This window comes from Giraffa tippelskirchi, chromosome 6, assembly GCF_054371585.1.
Source record: "Giraffa tippelskirchi isolate mGirTip1 chromosome 6, T2T-mGirTip1v1.2.pri, whole genome shotgun sequence".
Lineage (NCBI taxonomy): Eukaryota > Metazoa > Chordata > Mammalia > Artiodactyla > Giraffidae > Giraffa > Giraffa tippelskirchi.
In genome coordinates this window covers 69,692,911-69,712,617 of record NC_137280.1, presented here as the reverse complement: position 1 = coordinate 69,712,617, position 19,707 = coordinate 69,692,911, and the positions used below count along the sequence as shown (strand labels likewise).

The 19,707-nt window shown below is 45.5% G+C and overlaps 1 protein-coding gene across 7 annotated transcripts in view; it reads left to right on the top strand.

The window, feature by feature from the left end:
- ZFAT (zinc finger and AT-hook domain containing) overlaps window positions 1–19,707 on the top strand; it is a 159,522-nt gene that overhangs the window by 120,849 nt on the left and 18,966 nt on the right. For all 7 annotated transcript variants that reach the window (XM_081505132.1, XM_081505131.1, XM_081505135.1 and 4 more), the window contains 3 exons: window positions 871–1,009; window positions 10,141–10,259; window positions 16,876–17,002. In XM_081505132.1, coding sequence (XP_081361258.1) covers window positions 871–1,009; window positions 10,141–10,259; window positions 16,876–17,002 — 385 coding nt within the window. The remainder of the gene's footprint in view (window positions 1–870; window positions 1,010–10,140; window positions 10,260–16,875; window positions 17,003–19,707) is intronic.

The window sequence follows — 19,707 nt, the reverse complement described above, 5'->3', positions numbered from 1 at the left end:
GAAGGGAGGTTTGGTCACAGCCAGTCCTTGAAAGTGTCCCTTCTGGCTTTAAGAATTGAAGATTTTCATAGAAACCAGTAGCTCAGAAACTGAGTTGTCTTTTGGACTCACCTGTCCATTTTTTGACCTATCTACTGAAATGTTTTGGGAGTTGTTTTCATTAGTAATTCCACCAAGGAGCAGGCATGGGGAAATACATAGAGTTGAAACTCTTATGAGGCAGTTTATCTGCTTTGCTCTAAGAAGGATGGAATTGGCTCTTGAGCCTGAAGTTAGGTTTGTAGGATCATTTCTCATTTTAATTGCCCCTTCCTGCCTCTGTGCCCACTGACCACCCAGCACTGTCAGGAGAGCATTTTTTGGTTGTTCTTTTTGATTTCTGTGCAAATGCTAATGTTCCAAAAATAATTTCATAGAACTTGCTTATACGGAGAAAGGCAAGTGCATCAAAATTAATGGTAAGGGGAGCTACTTGAATAGCATTCACTTGGAAAAAAAAAGATAGATTCCTGTGTTGGATTTTTGAGATTTTCTTCTTGAACAAGAAATATAAACTCTGGGGTGAACAACAGAGAAAGATACAAAAGCAGCCTTGTTCAGCAGAGTCGCCTCCTGCTCTGGGGACTCCTGCCCAGTCACTTGGGGGGTTCCCTGCAGAGGCAGGATTCAGCCACCCCAGGTTTGTCTTTTCCTGGAGCATTTTCAGAGAGATGGTCTCTGCTCCTCGCAGGCCTTCCAGGAAGTGGATGCTCCGTGGATGGGAGAGTCGCGGAGGAGGAGTGGGGTGGGAGGGGGGTGGGCCTCTGCCTTCCCGTGGAGGCTGAGGGCACGGGGGCTGGCCTGGCCCTAACCCTCGTCCTTGTCCCCCAGCCTTTCCGCTGTGCCCACTGCCATTACTCCTGCAACATCTCGGGCTCCCTGAAGCGGCATTACAACCGGAAGCACCCCAACGAGGAGTACAGCAATGCAGGCACCGGGGAGCTGGCGGCTGATGCGCTCATCCAGCAAGGTAGGTGAGCGGCTGCGCCCTTGCGCCCGGCCGGGCTCCCGGGGCAGCTCTGCAACCGCCCCTGGCACAACCCGTGCACTCCTGGTCATCACCGTTCACTTCCTCCTCCTCCCTGTGAGCGTCAGTGTTGCTTGCAGCCAGGACCATATTACAGCAACCTTAACGGAAACCTTAGGGCTAAGGAAACCGGTGGCTCAGATTGTAAAGAATCTGCCTGCAGGGTGGGAGACCTGGTTTCAATCCCTGGGTCAGGAAGATCCCCTGGAGAAGGGAATGGCAACACACTCCAACGTTCTTGCCTGGAGAATCCCATGGACAAAGGAGCCTGGCAGGGTATAGTCCACAGGATCGCAAAGTCAGACACAACTGAGCAATTAACACCTTCACTTTTGATGGAAATCTTAAATAAAAAAAGGGGTCACTTACCCACACATTTTACCACTCTTCCCATAACATTCATTTATCGGTACAGTCATCCCTTGGTATCGGCAGGGGATCAGTTCCAGGACTCTCACGGATCCCACAGTCTGAGAGGATGCTCAAGTCATTTGTGTAAAATGGCAGAGAACAGTTGGTGTCTGCATTTTCAGCCCCACATAGGATGTGGAACCTGGGGGTTCAAAGGGTCACCTGTACGGCCTTCTGTCCTTAGTCCATACACACATTTTGCACAAATGAAAGTTCATGGCTAACTTTCTTTACTTAATGTTGATTAACACACACAGTTTGTTTTCCTTTGCTACACTGTCTTCCTAGTTTACCTTTAAGGGCTTTTTTCAATACAGCATCAAATGGGAGCACCCCACTTTATTTATTTTAGATATTTATTTACTTTGTTTTTTGGCTGCATTGCGTCTTAGTTGCAGCACACAGCCTCAGTAGTTGGGCACACGGGCTTAGTTGCCCCGAGTCATGTGGGATCTTAGTTTCCCCAATCAGGGATGGAACCCCCGTTCCCTGCATGGGAAGGTAGATTCTTAACCAATGGACCACCAGGAAAGTCCCACCCTACTTTATTTAACCATACTCCTGTTGTTGAACATTGTAGGGTTTCTAGATTTTCTTTTATTTCAATTATAAATAACACTATATTAAGCATATTTATGGGTGGGGTTCTTTAGATTATCCAAAAATATTTGAGTGCTCAGATTATATATTCCTCCTGAAAAGAAGAAACAATTTAGAACATTTAAACTAAAGAGAATGAATGAAAACTTTAATATCGTTGAAAAGTTTGGGGGTTTTTCAATACATGGTCACATTTCCATTTGCGAGAGTTTAGCTCACATGCTGTTGCTACATAGAAATGCTGTTGTATTTATATCTGTGCTCCGGTAATTCAGCTGAAAAATGATAGCAGCGTGCAGTGTGTCAGTGGTTGCTCTTCCCTAGATCCTGTGACTCTTTGAAGCTGAAGACCATTTTAGAAACCTCCATCCTCCCCCCACCCTCCCTCCACCCTTCCCCACCCCCACCCTCCCTCCACTCCCCTGTCCCTGGTGTGAAGCTCCACTTGCTGTAACCACCATGAAAGGCGTCCTAATGTAAAATAAATGAATTGACTGTATCTTTCAGCACTTATGGTGACAGGGCTGATGTACAGAAATAGATGAGCAGCAGAAAACTCTCGGATAATTTTAAGTCATCCATCTGGGATAATGGGAGCATGTGCCCGGTGTTGGCATTAAAGGCAGTTTCTAGGAGTTGGAGGGCAGGCCGGTGTGTTGCCATTTGGGGAGGTTACCCACCCTCCACCGGAGGCCCCAGACCTCCCCTGGAGCTCTCAGCTGCCATCACACAGGGTCTCGGGAGGATGGAAGGAGAACACTTGAGTGTCTGGCACTCAGTACATTTGCATTCCTTTCTTTTGTATTTTTTTTTTTTTTCTGAAAATATGCTAAGGCTTCTAGGGCCGCTGTATCATTTTTGAGGACCCCGCTGTCCAGGAATCACAGAAGAGAGGGTGGATTACCTTCAGTTCAGTTCAGTCACTCAGTCATATCCGACTCTTTTTGACCCCATGGACTGCAGCACGCCAGGCTTCCCTGTCCAACACTAACTCCCAGAACTTGCTCAAACTCATGTCCATCGAGTTGGTGATGCCATCCAACCATCTCATCCTCTGTCCTCCCCTTCTCCTGGGTTGTCTTAGAGTCACAGTAAATAATTGGAGCACAGGGCTAGCAATTCATTTCAACATCCTTCACATTCTTAGGCTGGACTGGCAGGAAATAGACGTTTACTTGGTTGTTGGGACAGGTGTGGGGATCAGACTGATGCCTCTGTGATGGGTTCCCTGCTTCCGGACTTTCCTTACTAGCTTGCACAAAATGTGCTGAGGTCAAGTTGCTTCATGCCCTACATTTACTTCATGCCCTAAGTTAACTTTCTAACTTGCTCTATAATCAGTTGGCATTCCCTGACAGGGTCTGGGTTTTCTAATCTTTGCAGGGCTCTTTTTGGCCTTCATGTGTGTGTTTATTTATTTTTGCTATGCCCCTATCAAGAGACTCACGCGGAAGGAAGCAACTGAATGTGTTTTGGCTCATAAGGAGACTCCATGCCTCTGTGTCTTGGCAGGAGAACTGTCTCTGAAATCAGAGAGCTGGTTGAGGATTAGTGCAGCTCAAGAGCACTCAAGAGCACACAGCTCTCACTGTCCTTGTGTCTGAGGGAGAGTAGGAGGGAGGAAGAAGTTGGGGCTGGATAAAAAGGACTGTAATGCTGAGTCGTTTGGGATCACTGGGATTTTTCTCATTCTCTTTTGATTAATTTCATGTAATTCTCTTCCTTCTTTGGTTTTATTTTCCTCTTCTACTGACCCCTCAAAAATTATCTTCCCGGGACTTTATAACTTCTTGTTTTGAGATAGAGGAAAAGGTCTTAAAATGACATAATAAAAAACCACATATATACCTATGACTGATTCATATTGATGTATGGAAGAAACATATTGTAAAGTAATTATCCTCCAAATGAATAAATTAAAAAGTATTTCTAAAATTAAAAATTAAAGAAAAAAATCATAAATGTAGTTTTCTCATAATGATGTTGCAGTCTCCTGAAACCAAGTGCAGGGACTGCTTGTCCATCCGCTGTGTTGAAACAGTGACACACGGGAGCCATCAATTGCTGAGAAGGATGGTTCTGCCCCAGGCTCAGGGGTTTGGGGAGGGGGTCCGTGCACTTTTGTAGAGGAGGCGGGGAAAGGACCTAAAAGGCTGAGGTTTCCGATCCTGGCAGGTTTCTCAGGGAAGGGACTGTGGTGTTTTCCCTGCAGTTTGGGTCCTTTTCAGTGAACCCTGGAGTGGAGGCTGCTGAGTCGTCCACTTGTCGTGTTCTGGAAATGTTCCCCAGCTGGCTTTCCCGGGGCGGGGGATGGGGTGCTGATTTGTAGCATTTTCCAGTTTCTGTGCTGTGAATATTTCTACCAGGGCCAATTTCAAGCTTCCCATGTGATATTGCTGAGTTGGGCAGGGATGTGCCCAGCCAGCTACTGAGCTGGTTCCCATTGGCTCCAGCACATGTCTGGTCCTGGGGGCACAGGCCACGTGCCCGCCGTGTGCCAGCCAGGCCTCAGCTGGAGGCACTGGGACTCCAGTGCTTTTCTGGCAGTTAGACTTGTACTGAATGCTGTGTAAATGCGTTCTCCCCTGCTTGAGTTTTATCTGCTTCTGATGTTTTGAAAGCAGATCAACCTCTTGTTTATTCCTCTCTGCCACTCGTTCATTAATATGGATTTGAGGCATTTTCCCCCAAAATATACATTTTCCTATTGTATCGCTTCAGTGGGCCTCCCCCTTTCCTCCTCTTAAAAAGCCCGATGAAGCCATCTTGGGAGCTGGTTCACTAAAACCAGAGGTTGTGAGAGGCATCAAATACTTAGTGCTCAGCGTCACAAACTCTCAGCTCGTTCCTGGAGCTCACAGCCTGGTAACAATCGGCTGGTCCTTTTCCTGGGACCTCACGGTCCTCCTTCAAGTTGCCCCAGGATATTGGCACGAGTCTAGGGTCCGGTGCACAGCTCTGGAGCCCATCTGTGATCACTGTGGCCCCTGGATCAGTTACTCAGCTTCTCTGAGCATCAGTTTGCAAAGATGAGATCTTATCCTCGAAGATCCCAGACCGTGCCTGACGTGTCACAAGTGCCTGATAAATGGCTCACATTCCTTATCGTGTTTATTCCATCGCCCTTCTTCACAGTCTGTCTTAAGCTCATTGTGTTCCCCACTCTGTGCGAGGCACTGGTATGTGGTGGTATTTGTTGTCATTCTGGGTTGGGGATGAAGCCTGGGCAGCTCTTCTGTGTTCTGATCTTCTAACAGAAAGTATGTGCTCCTTTTAACAGGCCCCACATTGCTATAGGAGAAAAGTTCACTGCTTCTCTCAGGTGGTGAACCTTATCTCAGGTCCCTTGTTTTAAGGAGTCATTGAACAGTTCAGTTCAATCGCTCATTTGTGTCCGACTCTTTGCGACTCCATGAACCGCAGCACACCAGGCCTCCCTGTCCATCACCAACTCCCGGAGTTCACCCAAACCCATGTCCATTGAGTCGGTGATGCCATCCAACCATCTCATCCTCTGTCGTCCCCTTCTCCTCCTACCCTCAATCTTTCCCAGCGTCAGGGTCTTTTCAAATGAGTCAGCTCTTCGCATCAGGTGGCTGAAGTATGGAGTTTCAGCTTCAACATCAATCCTTCCAATGAACACCCAGGACTGATCTCCTTGAGGATGGACTGGTTGGATCTCCTAGCTGTCCAGGGGACTCTCAAGAGTCTTCTCCAGCACCATAGTTCAAAAGCATCAATTCTTTGGCGCTGAGCTTTCTTCACAGTCCAACTCTCACATCCATACATGACTACTGGAAAAACCATAGCTTTGACTAGATGGACCTTTGTTGGCAAAGTCATTGAGCAGGGTGGGGTAGCTAAATGAGATAAGAAAAGATATGAGGAAGAGGGCCAGAGAAGTCTTAGTTTGTGGCATCTGCTGAAGTCTTTGTGCTGTTTTGAACAGTTGTATTAGAAGAGTGTAAACATGTATATCCATACCTTTGATGTACATTCACATCTTAGTTTTTTCACACCAGATTTGGGGAAAATAGTATAGAAAAAAATCCAGAAACTGTCAGCCAAACCAAGGATCGAATCCAGGTCTCCCGCATTGCAGGCAGATTCTTACCAGCTGAGCCACAAGTGAAGCCCAAGAATACTGGAGTGGGTAGCCTATCCCTTCTCCAGAGGATCTTCCCGACCCAGGAATCGAACCGGGGTCTCCTGCATTGCAGGCAAATTCTTTACAACTGAGCTATCAGCGAAGCGCTTCCACACCAGATTCACGGAAAATTGTATAGAAAAAAATCCAGAAACTGTCAGCCAACCTAGAGTCCTTTATTTGATTTTTGGACATTTTTATTTTAAAATTGTTTTTTTAGGGCTCAGATCCCATACATCACTGGAAGATGCTTCCAGTGATGTGATGCTGTGCTGTTCGTTGTTGTTTCCTATGTTACCTTATATCTCATGAGGTTGGCATCATCTTTCCCATTCTAAAATGAGCAAGTGCAGAGAGGAGAAAGGAGTGGCCCCAACTGCACAGTGAGCAGGTGATCAGGCCAGACCCAGGCTTCTCACCACGGATGGGCTGCGTCCCCTGACGTGAGTCTCAACTGTGCACTTGTTGAGGAGAAGGAAGACGAGGAGGTGTGGTCCTGTTGGGGACTGGTTTGCATTTGCTGGTGGTCACACAAGGTCACATGCAGATGTGTTGAAAGGTTACACACACGGGAGCTGTCTACTTTCTCTTACTGCTTTGCCTGCAGGCCTCACTGCTAACCTGACCCAAGGCTGACTCTGGGACCTCTCTCTTTCCATCCCTTCCCTGGTTGTCCAGAGGATCTCAGATCACCAAGATTTTGAGAAGTGTTTGGGAGGACCAGAAGGGATGAGGGAGACCTTGATTAAGCTCTGACTCAGCCTGACTCAGAGTCAAATGCACTTTGTTTTCCCTCTGCAGTATTTCCCCAAGTCTGATTTCATGTTTCACATGTTAATAAAATAAAAGTTCTCTGTGTCCACTTCCCGTTGATAATTAAGCTGCCTTTGGTCCAGTTACCCTTGAGCATCTGTATTAGTTTCTTGTTGCTGCTGTAACAAATGGCCATATGGTTGTTGGTGGTTTAAATCAGCACAGATTTATTATCTTGCCATTCTGAAGGTAAGGAGCCCAAGCTGGTCTCAGGAGCTCAAGTCAGGTTTTCTGACAAGTCTGTATTCCTTCTGGAGTCTCAAGATCAGGATGTTTTCTTTCTCCAGCTCCCGGAGGCTGTCTACAGTCCTTGGCTCTGCCCTCTCCTCCATCTCCAAAGCCAGCAGTAGTTCTTTGTCAGGTGACGGCGCTGGGATCTGCTGTCCTGCCCGCTCTTAGAAGAATACTTGTGATAACATTAGGCCCATCCAGATGGTGCAGGGTAATAGCCCCATCTCCAGCCCCTTACCTGATCCTTACCTCTGAGATCCTTTCTGCCACCTGAGGTTTTGTTTTCACATGTTCCAGGGTTTAGGAATATCTCTGGGGAGCCCGTTATTCTGCTGACCCCACACTGTCTTTTTTTCTTTTTTTTTAGCTTTTTATTTTGTACTGGAGTATAGCTGATTAACAATGTTGTGGTAGTTTCAGGTGAACAGCGAAGGGACTCGGCCATACATACATGTGTATCTATTCTCCCCTAAACTCCCCTCCCTTCCAGGCTACCACATGACATTGAGCAAAGAGGTCCCTGTGTTATACAATAGGTCCCTGTTGGTTATCCATTTTAAATATAGCAGTGTGTCCATGATCATCCCAGACTCCCTAACGGTCCCTTCCCGTTGGCAACCATAAGTTTGTTTTCTAAGTCTGTTAGTCTGTTTCTGTTTTGTAAGTTCATTTGCATCATTTCCTTTTAGATTCCACATAAAAGGGATGTCATATGATATTTCTCCTTCTCTGACTTATACACCGCCTTTTATAAGGATGTAAGCTTTAGCATTTTTGCCTTCATAGAAAAAAAAAAAACCAAGACCTAAGAATTCAAGAAAGTGGTTCTGAGTCACGTGAGCCAAGTGACAAATTCAGATCTCCTGACTGTCCAACTGAGTGTCTATGCCATTCTAGGAGTTATATTATTGAAAATGAAATTGAATTTTCAGTAACATCAGCCACTGCAAAGGAGTGAAAATAGTTTTAACACTTGAAATTCCTCCGGAATAGATTGAATTCCAAAAAGAACAAAAGATGCCATGATGGAGTTTCCGAATTGCTCCTGAAATTCTGTCCTTTGGCTTGGTTCATCTTTCCTTATGAGGAAGATTGCAACTTGTGGGGTGAGGGTGGGGGTTGTGGTTGTTATGGGGTGCACTTAATATCAGTGCTGCAGGGAAACTCACTAGGTCTCCCCGTGACCTTTGCCAAGTGTTGCCTAAGCATTTAATGAATTGAAATGGAAATTAATTTTTCTCGGCTTTGATGTCAATTACCTGGCACAGTTACACCTTCTATCTAGATTACATATTTCTATTTGTTGTTCTTTAATTAAAGCCACCGTGATAAAAGTGAGAGTTTTAATTAATGTGGGGGCATTCTCATATTAATTTTAATTTAAGCATAATGTAAGGATGTTTTTTCTCCTTAAATTAGTTTCCATTAAAGAATAGCCCAGAAGGAATCCTTAATTTCATTTTAAAGCCTAAATTTAACCTTTGGTAGTTTGTTTGTGTTCATTGCCACATATTAAGTCTTTATAGAAGCAACATCAGCTTAACCCAAAGACAAGGTAGTGGTTCTCGTGCCTTGGAGGGTTTTAAAAGATGATTATAAGAAAATACATCATTTTAGATGATGAATAAGCAATAACAAAGAAGATTAAGAACTAAGGTTAATTATCCTCTGGACAAGAAAAAACAAGCTTATTTGATTTGTCTAAAAAGGTGCAGTGTGTTTGAGTTTGGGAAAAACAACTGTCTGAGCTGCCTTTTCTATAGAATGTTCTAGAAGTTCAGAATTTGGTAACCATTGCCAGTCTCTGTGGGCCTCCTAGGTGGTGCTAGTGGTAAAGAATCTGCCTGCCAAGGCAGGAGACAAAAGAGACACAGGTTTGTTTGGACCCCTGGGTCGGGAGGATCCCCTGGAGGAGGAAATGGAAACCCACTCCAGGATTCTTGCCTGGAGCATCCCATGGACAGAGGAGCCTGGAGGGCTACAGTCCACGGGGTCACAAAGAGTTGGATGCAACTGACCACAACACACAGCACTGCTGGGACTACAGCTGGCCTCCCGGGGACTAGTCTGCTTCTGAAAGCACATCCTGTTCAGTCCCTTCCCTGTACTAACACTTAGGTGAAACTGACACAGCATTCATTGTAAACCAGCTGTACTTCAGATGAACAAATAAACAAATGATTTTTGTCCAGCTCCAAATTTAGTTACTGCTTCTGATAAAATCTTAGATAGATAGTCTTTGTATGATGCTCAGTTTTTGTTTTTTTTTAATTCTAGAGTTTTATATTCTCTTAATTAAAGCATGCAGGTACTTCCTAGAACATGTGTCAGATTTAATCAGTTAAATAAATAGTGACATTTCAGAATGTGACCAGCTTTTTCATTTGTCCTTTATGGGGATGTTCAAGTGGGGATTTATATCCCTGGCTTCACTTCTGACGTGAAGGAGACTGAGCATCTGGCCCTCTGCCTTAGTGTTTTGGGACAAAAGAGATTGAGAAAAGCAACCGTTGTCCTTCAGTTGTTTTTCGCTTTCTAAATTATTTGTTATTTTCAAATAAAAATGTGCAAAAATGATTTAAGCCACTTTATCCACTCAGCCAAAGGAAAGATACTACTCATCTTGACTCTCTGTCGCCTAAAATATTAAATGTGTATTAGATTCTCTGCATATTCTGATTCAATAAGTGTAAAGAAATGCATTAAGTTTTAAAATCTCTGCCCTGAAAAACATATTGAACTGCTGCTATTCTGTTTACTAGTAAAGTAAGCTTGGATTGAAAGTAAATACTGGAGACGCATGCATCTCTTAGATTTGAGGCATTTGGACGGAAGGCTGTGAGAGCTTTCTTACCTGTGTCTGTGCTTTCAGGTGGTTTGAAGTGTCCCGTGTGCAGCTTCGTCTATGGCACCAAATGGGAGTTCAACAGGCACCTGAAGAACAGGCACGGCCTGAAGCTTGTGGAGAGTGAAGGAGACCCCAAGTGGGAGGTACTTTTGAAAGCTTGGTCTTGACCGTGAGTCCTCAGCACAGACCACAAACCAGGCAAGCCCAGTGCCTCTCCTCGGAGCAGTGGGTTTTCTGGTGGGAAACTTGGCCATCTTTTCGAACCCCGTCTCCCATCCGATGGGGGTGTACTGGATGAAGTCTGGGCTGTGTGTGTGACTTCTTACTCTGAGTTGTGTTTAGACTGGTTTGTGAATGAATGTCTGCCTCGGGCTCATTGATATTTTTACTTCTATTATCTTGAATCCAGAGTTTCAGAAACTGCATCTGAAAGAAAAATGTTGGTCCCCACCCAGAGAACAGAGAAGGGCCCTTCTTGCTGATTTTAGGTCCTCATCTCCCTCAACTGAAGGCAGGTGCTCCGACCTGTCACCTTTGTTTTCCAGTCAGATGTTGGAACCAGTTTCCTGGCTGAATTCTCTGTAAGCCAGTAGCTCTTTCTCTTTTCAGGTACCAGGGGTTACTACCAAACTGCAGTTTACCTGAGGCAGAGTTTCTCAAACTCAGTGCTGCTGAGATTATGATCTGGACAATTCTTTGTTGTAGACGGCTGCACTATGCATTTTAGAATGTTTAGTTGCATCATTGACCTCTACCCACAAGGATCTGCTAGCACGGCCAGTTGTGAAAACCAGATAGAAAGAAAAACCATACAGAAAGCACAGACACTGCCAGTGTTGCCCAGGAGTCAAAATGACCCTCAGTTGAGAACCACTTCCTGAGAAGTTTCTGTCATATCTGAGTATCCAGTGGGTTTACTCCAGTTATGAGTAGGGGCTCAGAAACAAATCCAACGACAATGTGGGGGTTATTCCAGAAAGCAAGGGAAGGGTTGTCCAGTGGGAGGGAATGTGTTAATGTGTTAACATAACCCGTCATAGTATCAGAACTAGGGAGAAAACTGAAATGATCATCCTCATAGATGCAGAAAAGGCATTTGACAAAATTCTACATCCACTGATTAAAAACAGTCAATCAAGCAGAATTTGATGCATACATCTTTAAGACGAAAAGAAAAATATATGTGTTTCAGCTCAAAAGCCAACATCTTAAGTTTCTCATTAGATTTGGGAACAAGATGAGGATGCCCTAGGGGCTCTGGTCTTTTAACATCATGGGAGGCCTCAGCTGGTATGTTGGACAAGGTAGTGTAAATAGATATGTAAGAATCAGAAAAGAAAAGATGAAGTATCTCTGTAGATACAGGATTATGTTTTTGAAAGTCTAAAAATGAATGAAAATCTACTACACATGATAAGCAGCAGATTAAAACATCAATATACAATAATCAATGGCTTTTATAGAGAGAGAACCTAGAGCAAAAGAACAGAGATTTAAATGTGAAAAAAGAGATATTTTACAAATACCAGAAGAAAACATAAGTGAATCTATTTGTAACTTGAGAGCGTGGAGAACTTTCCTAACTATAACTCAAAATCCAGATTCAATTAGGAAAAAGATTGAAAACAAATTAACCACACGAAAAACATTTTTAAAATCTTATGTAAAAGAACTCATAGAAGGGCAAATGACAAAATAAAAAAACCATTTTCAGTCATATCATAGAAACAAGGTGAATATCTTAATGTTATAAAAGACTTCTTCTAGAAATACTGATGAAAAGATCAACAGCCCAATATGCAAGAGATAAGAAAGGTTCGAAGAAAAAGAAATGCAAATGACCTTGACTATCTGAAAGTGTGATCAGCCTCACATGTAATAAATGTAATTAAAACTAGACAGAGACAGAATTTCTTACCTATTCGACTGGCAAGAATCCACAAGTTTGACATCATCTCTGCTGGAGAGGCTGAGTAAACAGGCATTCTCATACATTGCTGGTGGGAGTGCAAAGCAGTGTGACCTTTATGAAGGGGAATCTAGCAATATCTACTGAAATTACAAATGCGCTTCTTTTTCCATTAACTAAACAATCCCACTGTTAGAAAACTGTCCCAAGGTTATACTGACAAAAATGAGGGGAAGGTGTCTACACAAGGCTATTTATTACAACTCTGTTAATGTAGTATGTGAAGATAGTGTGTGTGTGTGTACACCAATAGATTGATGCAGAAATGATTCCAGATATATGTGTATACATGGTTAGTATACATGCACGTATTTCTTAGTTTTTTGTGCTTCGAGGGCCTAGAGACAGTGACCCCAACTGGCTAATGAGTGCACCTAGTCTCCAGGTCTTGGTTTCTAACAGGATTCTCCAAGAAGAGGAACCAGGGTCCCTTGGAAAAAGTGGTTGACTTCAGGGCAAAGGCAGAAATTACATAAGATGACCCTGGAGCATTTTGTATTTAGAAAGTAACAACAATGTGGTCCACAAAAATAAAACAGAAGCGTGTCAAAAGGACACAGGAGACAACCCAGAGAGTTCCTAGCCCTTCCCTTCTCCAGGGATTCTTCCCAACCCAGGGATCGAACCCAGTCTCCTGCATTGCAGGTGGATTCTTTACCAGCTGAGCCACTAGAGAAGCCCAAGAATACTGGGGTGGGTATCCTATCCATTCTCCAGAGGATCTTCCCGACCCAGGAATCGAACCAGGGTCTCCTGCATTGCAGGCGGATTCTTTACCAGCTGAGCTACCAGGGAATTCCCTAGAGAGTTCCTAATGGCCCCCAAACTGAAACAATTTGAGTTAACAAAGTAAATCATGATAGTATTGGACTAAAAAATCATTCAAAGCATAGAGTAAATATCTCTACATCCATACTGATAAATGATTGAATAAATAGTGGAGAAGGAACAGTTCTTACCTACAGAAGAATTCTGATTAATAAATCTAGAAAGAATGAGGGAAGTAGAAAATTACCATTAGAACATCACAGTAATAATTACAGTAGCCAAGATCCATTGATGAATGCCAGAATTAGTCAACAGAAGTTTTGAGGAGAAATAGAGTATTGATGTAATCTCAAAGTATCTCCTCCTAAATAATTATGAATTATAAAGGGAAAAGTAGTAACATCATAGTTCAGACACCTGGCTGACACCACCTTAGCCACGTGACCGGGGTCAGAATTCTCGGTAGTAAGACAGAGTGGCATCATGTACCCCCCGATGTGATGTGATCAGAAGGACCGTCAATAATCTTCTAACAATCCTCAGCCCCCTAACCAATCACAAGACACCATCACATGTATCCAAACAGTGCGATGATGTTGACGGTCAGACACCTGACCAGCTCTCCTCAGAAGTATCTGGAGGACTGTTGGAAGTTGGAGGAGACTCTGGAGATGGGAGCACTCCATGCACGGTGGGATCCTGGATTGAATCCTGGAACAGAAAAAGGACTCCAGTAGAATCTGGTCAGAGCCCGTAGGTTGGTTAATAGTACTGAACCAGTGTTCATTTCTTGGTTTTAATCATTGTACTATGGTTACGTCAGATGTCAGCAGGAGGAGAAGGGTATGTGGGAACCCTCTGTGTTATCTTTGGGACTCTTTTGTAAATGCGAAATTATTTCAAAATCAAATAGTTATAAAAAGGGAAAGGGGATCAGAGGGAGAAAAGGCAGGGATAATGAGATGGAGGGGATAGAAGAGAACCTAAACTTGTCTTAGCAGACCCACTGTGCAGATTTGACTCTGGTTTTATATAACAATAAAAACAACACCGAACTTTAAAAAAGCAAGCCCTGAAAATTGAGAGTAGAATGAAATCAAGGATCTAAACTGTATGTCAAAGCAATGGCAGAACTACATAGAGAAGAACTATTTTAAGAGATTTTAAGATAGAAACTGGATTGTTCCTCCCCAATGGAATAGAACCTAAGGGTGAAAGGAACTGGCCAAAAAACATACTGTTCTCAGTTATTCCACCAGCAGTGGTTGGTATTGTTACTCTAAGGCTGTTGTTAGTATTTGCAGACTGGAGTGAAGCACATCAAATGTGTTTAAATCCATGAGTTTATAATGATCTTGGGAGAAAACTCCTTAGTTACCTTTACAGAGTAATAGTGAATCAACTCTATTTTGATAAATAAAATTGTTATTTTGGTAAGGTTCAGAGTTGAACAATTATTCTACCTCATCTAAACAAACCGTATCTCAGAATAACTGAACGTTGGAGGAGAGAGATTTCTTTTTGTAGACGTATTCCAGCCAACAAGTGAAGATTTACATGACTTCTGTTTTACAACCCTCCACTGGCATCATGGGTCTAGTGATGACCATCAGTCTCCTGCCAACACAGCAAAATCAGAGACGCTCAGTCACGGAGTGTCTCCTGATGGAAGTACACAGTGTTACTGTGGAGTCCTCCTGCCGTAAAGGGAACTGATAACCTGATTAAGCTTCTCTGTCTGACTGTCAGTGTACAGGAAATACAGCGGACGGGGAACACACTCAGGGATTCCCTGGTGGTGCAGACAGCAGAACCCAGGCTGTTGGAAACTCTGACAGCAAGCGAACACTTTTTGCAATGAAACTATAAGCAGAGGAGAAAGTCAGAGTGGAAGGAGAGCCTATAAATGCAAGTCTTATGAGACTTTTATCAGACAGTTCTGATATATGGATTTCAATAACTTAAGTATGACTTTTAGGATTAACTTGTGAAAAAATGAATTGGAGAAATTAGAACACCACTTAGATAGGTGAAGACATTCAGGAATCACTGTTAAGTGTTCTGAGTGTGACGGTGGTGTTGTAGTTCTGGTTTGAGTTTTATCTTTTAGAGGTGCATTCTGAAATATTTAAATTGATATGACATCTGCATTTGCTTCAAAATCAAAGGGCAGTTGTGTGGAGCGTGGTGGGGGCATCGGCAAAACAGGACTGGCCATGAGGTGTCCTCATGGCTGTTGAAGCGGTGATGTGAGCACGGAGGTTCACTTCTCTGTCTTGTGTATGTTTGACATTTTCTGTAAGAAAATTTAAGGAATTTATATTAACAGACTTCCTTGCGATTTCCTGGCCCTTCCTGTAAACAGTTTGACCTTGAGCCATTGTTTATCAAACCTCTGTGGCCGCTGTGTTCTAATGTCTACGGTGAGGCTCCTGCCACCCAAGAGGTCAAAAGGATTGAGAGACAGGATGTATGAAATGCCAGGGTTACTGTCTAGTCCCCGGCAGGTCCGCGGTAAACAGCCGCCGCAGTTGGTGGTGGCGGCGATGGTGTCAGCAACATCACCACCACGTGCCCATCTACGGGACACCCTCAGTCCTCTGGTGTTTCGAGTCCATACTTGCAGGGCTTTGCTCTCTGTTAACAAATAGACACGGAATGCCAGTTCCTGATGTAAACACCATCTCTTCCGGCCACCTGGTGCTTCTGTCCGTGCAGTCATGCCCCTCTCCTCTGAAGACCTTGCTTCATACAGATCTCGACACCTTCAGCAGAGCTGTGACTCTACAAATACAGTTGACACGAAGTCACACACTAGACTCCAGAAGTGCGACAGTTGAGCAGCCAAGAAGCTGGCCAGAGGTGGTCCCTGAGTGATGACAGGCTGCCTGTTCTAGCAGTCAGGCTGTTGCCAGGCTCCCTGGAGTGCCTGTAAAGCACCGCCTTCCCACAGATGGTTATTACAGAGAGTACCCCAAAGCAGGGAAGCCATGCCACGCCCTTCCTGTTCATCACAGGCTGAGATCCAATCCATGTTGGCCAAAATGTTGCCTAATGGTACTTATAAAGAAGCATGCTTCTTTTTGTTCCTTTATGCATTCATGAGATACTTACTGGGTGTCTGCTAAATGTCAGGCTGGAAATGAACTAAATGAACTTGACCACTTGGCTGTAAAAGAATAATCACATTCTATTCTGAGCCTTTGTGAATAGCTGATAAGTGCTTACAGGGTGTGATAACTTTGGCTCCTATAAATTGTGTGTAAAATCTGCTTTTCGTTCTTCTTTATTGGTGACATTCATGCTTGCCTGCCTTCCAGTGCCAGGAAGAGGTGATTATTAATATCTAGTTCTTGTGAAGTGCCCACTTCTCCTCTCCTTATCGGTGTGAGATTTCTGTAAATGTCCCTTTAGCTTCTCCTTCTCTCGTGGGGTCCTGATTCTGCACAGGTGTATCTTCTCTGGTCAGTTGCATTTGTCATATCCATCCTATAAAAATATAACGAGCTGCAGGCTGCACGAGTAGCTGAGATCTGCTGAGATCTTGCTGTGTGCCGGGACCCATGCTCTAAGCTGGCCTGATGTTGTGGTGACCGGTCCTCTCCTCCCGTCCAGCATGGCTGTGCCTCCCTCTTGACCTCATGGCAGGAGGCCCCTGGCACAGGGGATCAGAGCAGTGTTGGTGGCAGTGGGAGGGGCAGAGCACACACAACAGTCTCTCTGTGCGTGTCTCATCTCTCACTGTGAACAACATCCTGTTCCCTGTGGCAGGAACGTGTTGCAGGAAGCTTTCCTCCGAAGCTGGTTTTTAAAGTCTTGGCACTTGGCATAGATAAGTTTCCTCTTTGAAAAATGGGTTTTTATCGGAGCGCTGGTTTCTCAGGGATGCCAGGCAAATGAGCTGCTACAGACACATTGCTGGTGTGTGTTGGTTTTGTCTGAATCTGTTATCCTGGGGCTTCTGGGGACCTTCTAGGGGATCTTCTAGGCGGTTCCATCGATGATTCTGTGTTTTCATTTAGCCAGCAACGGAAACTCCCGAGGAGCCCTCCACCCAGTACCTGCACATCGCAGAAGCCGAAGAGGACGTTCAGGGCACACAGGCAGCCGTGGCCGCCCTCCAGGACCTGAGATACACCTCGGAGAGCGGTGAGAGCACCCCTGCCTCCCCGACACCTTGAAGCCGGTCTTTGACAGACTGAATGAATGAATGAACTTGCGAATGAGTGATGTCCATCAGTTGATCTCCTTCAGCTGCATTGTGCCCTCAGGAGTGGTCTAGTTGACAGGCTTGTAGGTAGAGATCTCTTGCAGAGTGTTCTAGAACAGAGCTGCAGGTGAAGTGCTGCCACCAAACGGTGTTGCCGGATGTCCACGCCTATCATCACATCTCTCCCATCCAAGTGCTAACCAGGCCCAACCCTGCTTAGCTTCTGAGATCAGATGAGATTGGGTGCGTTCATGGTGGTATGGCCATAGACTCATCACATCTCTGAGCAGCGTGTGGGAAGATGAGTCTTATAGTCTTCACTTCACAAGAGGCAGGAGACTTCCTCCTTGTAAATGGTTGGCTAAGGCTCACCCACTTCTTGGGTGTTGGAACTGGTTTTGGAATCTAGGTCTCCTAATTTCTTGTTGGAGCGCCATCCCTGCTCCAGACTCCCTCGGAGTCATCTGTTCTGGGGGGCTTGCTCCAGGACCTACAGGAGGCAGACGGGGGGCATGGCTGAGACCGAGGGCAAGTCTGCCGGCTTTCCTCATGGCCCCTTATGGACCTGTGGGCCCAGAACTGTCTGCTGCCCAGTTCTGAAAAGCCCCAAGTCAGGATCTTCATGTCAGATGTCATCATTGTCAAATGTTAGATCAATTTAAAAAACAAACCACTGTGCCAGCCTAGTGGCAATTGGGGCATTGGGCTGAGAACACTTTTTCTTAATGCTCTTTAAAAAACAGGAACAGAAGACAAGTTAATATAAGGTGCCACAGCGCTCTGTGTATGGGGGGAGCAGAGGTCAGGTAGGCGTGATTAGGTGACGTGCTCGGTGAAGTCAGATAGTGATAGGAGATGGGAGCTCACCATTTCACTGAGCTCTTATTCCCTAAGCCCCAGGTGGTAAGAAAGGTGCACAGAACAGTCCTGTGGGCCACTCTTTTTGGGGAAGATCTGAGGCCGGCACTGTGCTCACTGCCCGATGAGCTGGGGTGACCAGGGAGACACCCCACAGCCTGTGAGAGTGGCGGGCCCTGCAGATGGGGCGTCCGGGTGCCACCATCAGCGCGGTTCCCAGAGCTGATGCCGTGTCTGCTCTTGTTTCCTTCCCTCACGTGCAGTGACTTCAGCGAGTGCTCAAGCCGGGCCAGGCCAGTCGGTGCCCCCCACACGCACACACTCCCTCCCATGCTCCCTCTCTCCTTTGACAGGTTCTCCACGGGTCCTTCTGCTGTTAGGAAATGATGCAGGCGCTGCAGCTCTGCAGCTGGGCCTCTGCTCTGGGTCCTGGCCTCCCTGCACTGCGTCTCCAGCCACCTTGGAGCTGTGTCCGCCTGGGCCAGACTCTGCACGTCTCAGCATGAACTGTGTCTGTTCCTCCCCTGCCCAGCACTTTTCCTAGCAACGGCATCTTCATCCTCAGGATTGAGGCTGTGTGTCACCTCCCGGGAGCCCGCCTGACTGTCCTACAGAGCTCCCTAGTCGCCCCACTGATATGGAACTGACCAGGGGCTGGAAACAGAGGCTTACGGTCTGTCTCAGTCACCTGCGAGCCCCAGGAGGAGAAGCGGGGAGGCAGCATTAGGTCTTTGTCTCTGTTCCCACTGGGAACCGTGTTCCTGGCTGATACTTGGGGCCTGATAAATGGTCATTAACAAAGTAAATGGATGAAGAATTAAAATCTTACTTCAGTGCATTTTTTTTAAGGGTCAATGTTTTGTTTAGTGTTTGGCTGTTTAGAATGGTTGGCTGCCAGGCACACCACCAATGCCCACTCCCGCCAGGAGTGTGTGTGTGTCTGTGTGTGTGTGAGGTGTGTGCAGGGGACGCTAGGCCTGTGCTTGCTGAGCAGGTGCCTATGTCATTGCTTCAGTCGTACGCCCCGTCCTACCCTCCGTGTAGAACATAGTGAATGTCCTTCTCTCATCTCTTAATGATTCATGTTGGAACGAGGCCCGCAGAAAGCTGTCCAGGAGGATGTAGACATTGGAGGAGATCTTTGTACTATTATGCTAACCTGGAGACCAGGCAGTAATTTCCCTCCTGATGAATTAACGATCGGGGTCAGAGTGGCGTGTTCAGGAGAGTCGCATATGGCCAAGCATATGGTGAGAGCAGGCAGGGTGCACGCAGTAGCTGTCCTGATGATGTCGGCTTATGAGATGAGTAAAAGAGAACCCTGAGCTTCCGTTGGCTTAGAAGTCTAAAGACCACCGACTTGATGACTGGGACGTCCTCGCGTGCCCTGCCCATATCCTGTGTAACTTATCTGGCTCACACTTACTGGCCACCTACCACCGTTCTGGAGGGAAACTAGCTCTTCGGTGTGCTTCCCAGGAGTTCCATTCTGAGAGGCAGCCCTGTGTCCCCAATTTAGATTCAGAACATCCAGGCTTGAGCCCTGGCCTTTTGACGTAGCTGATCCAATGGCCCAAGGCAGGTCTCTTCGATTTTTTTGCAGTGAAGTGACCAATTTATAAAGTGGGGATATACCATCACAGTGTCATCTCCTCACAGGTTGTGTGGAGTTTGGAGATGTTCTTACAGGGAGTGTGTTGTAAGCTGTGACATACCACACACTTTGTTTCTGTGGTCACAGTGAGTGCTCACTGAGAATGTGTGCATCCTTGGAGAAGCCCACCCA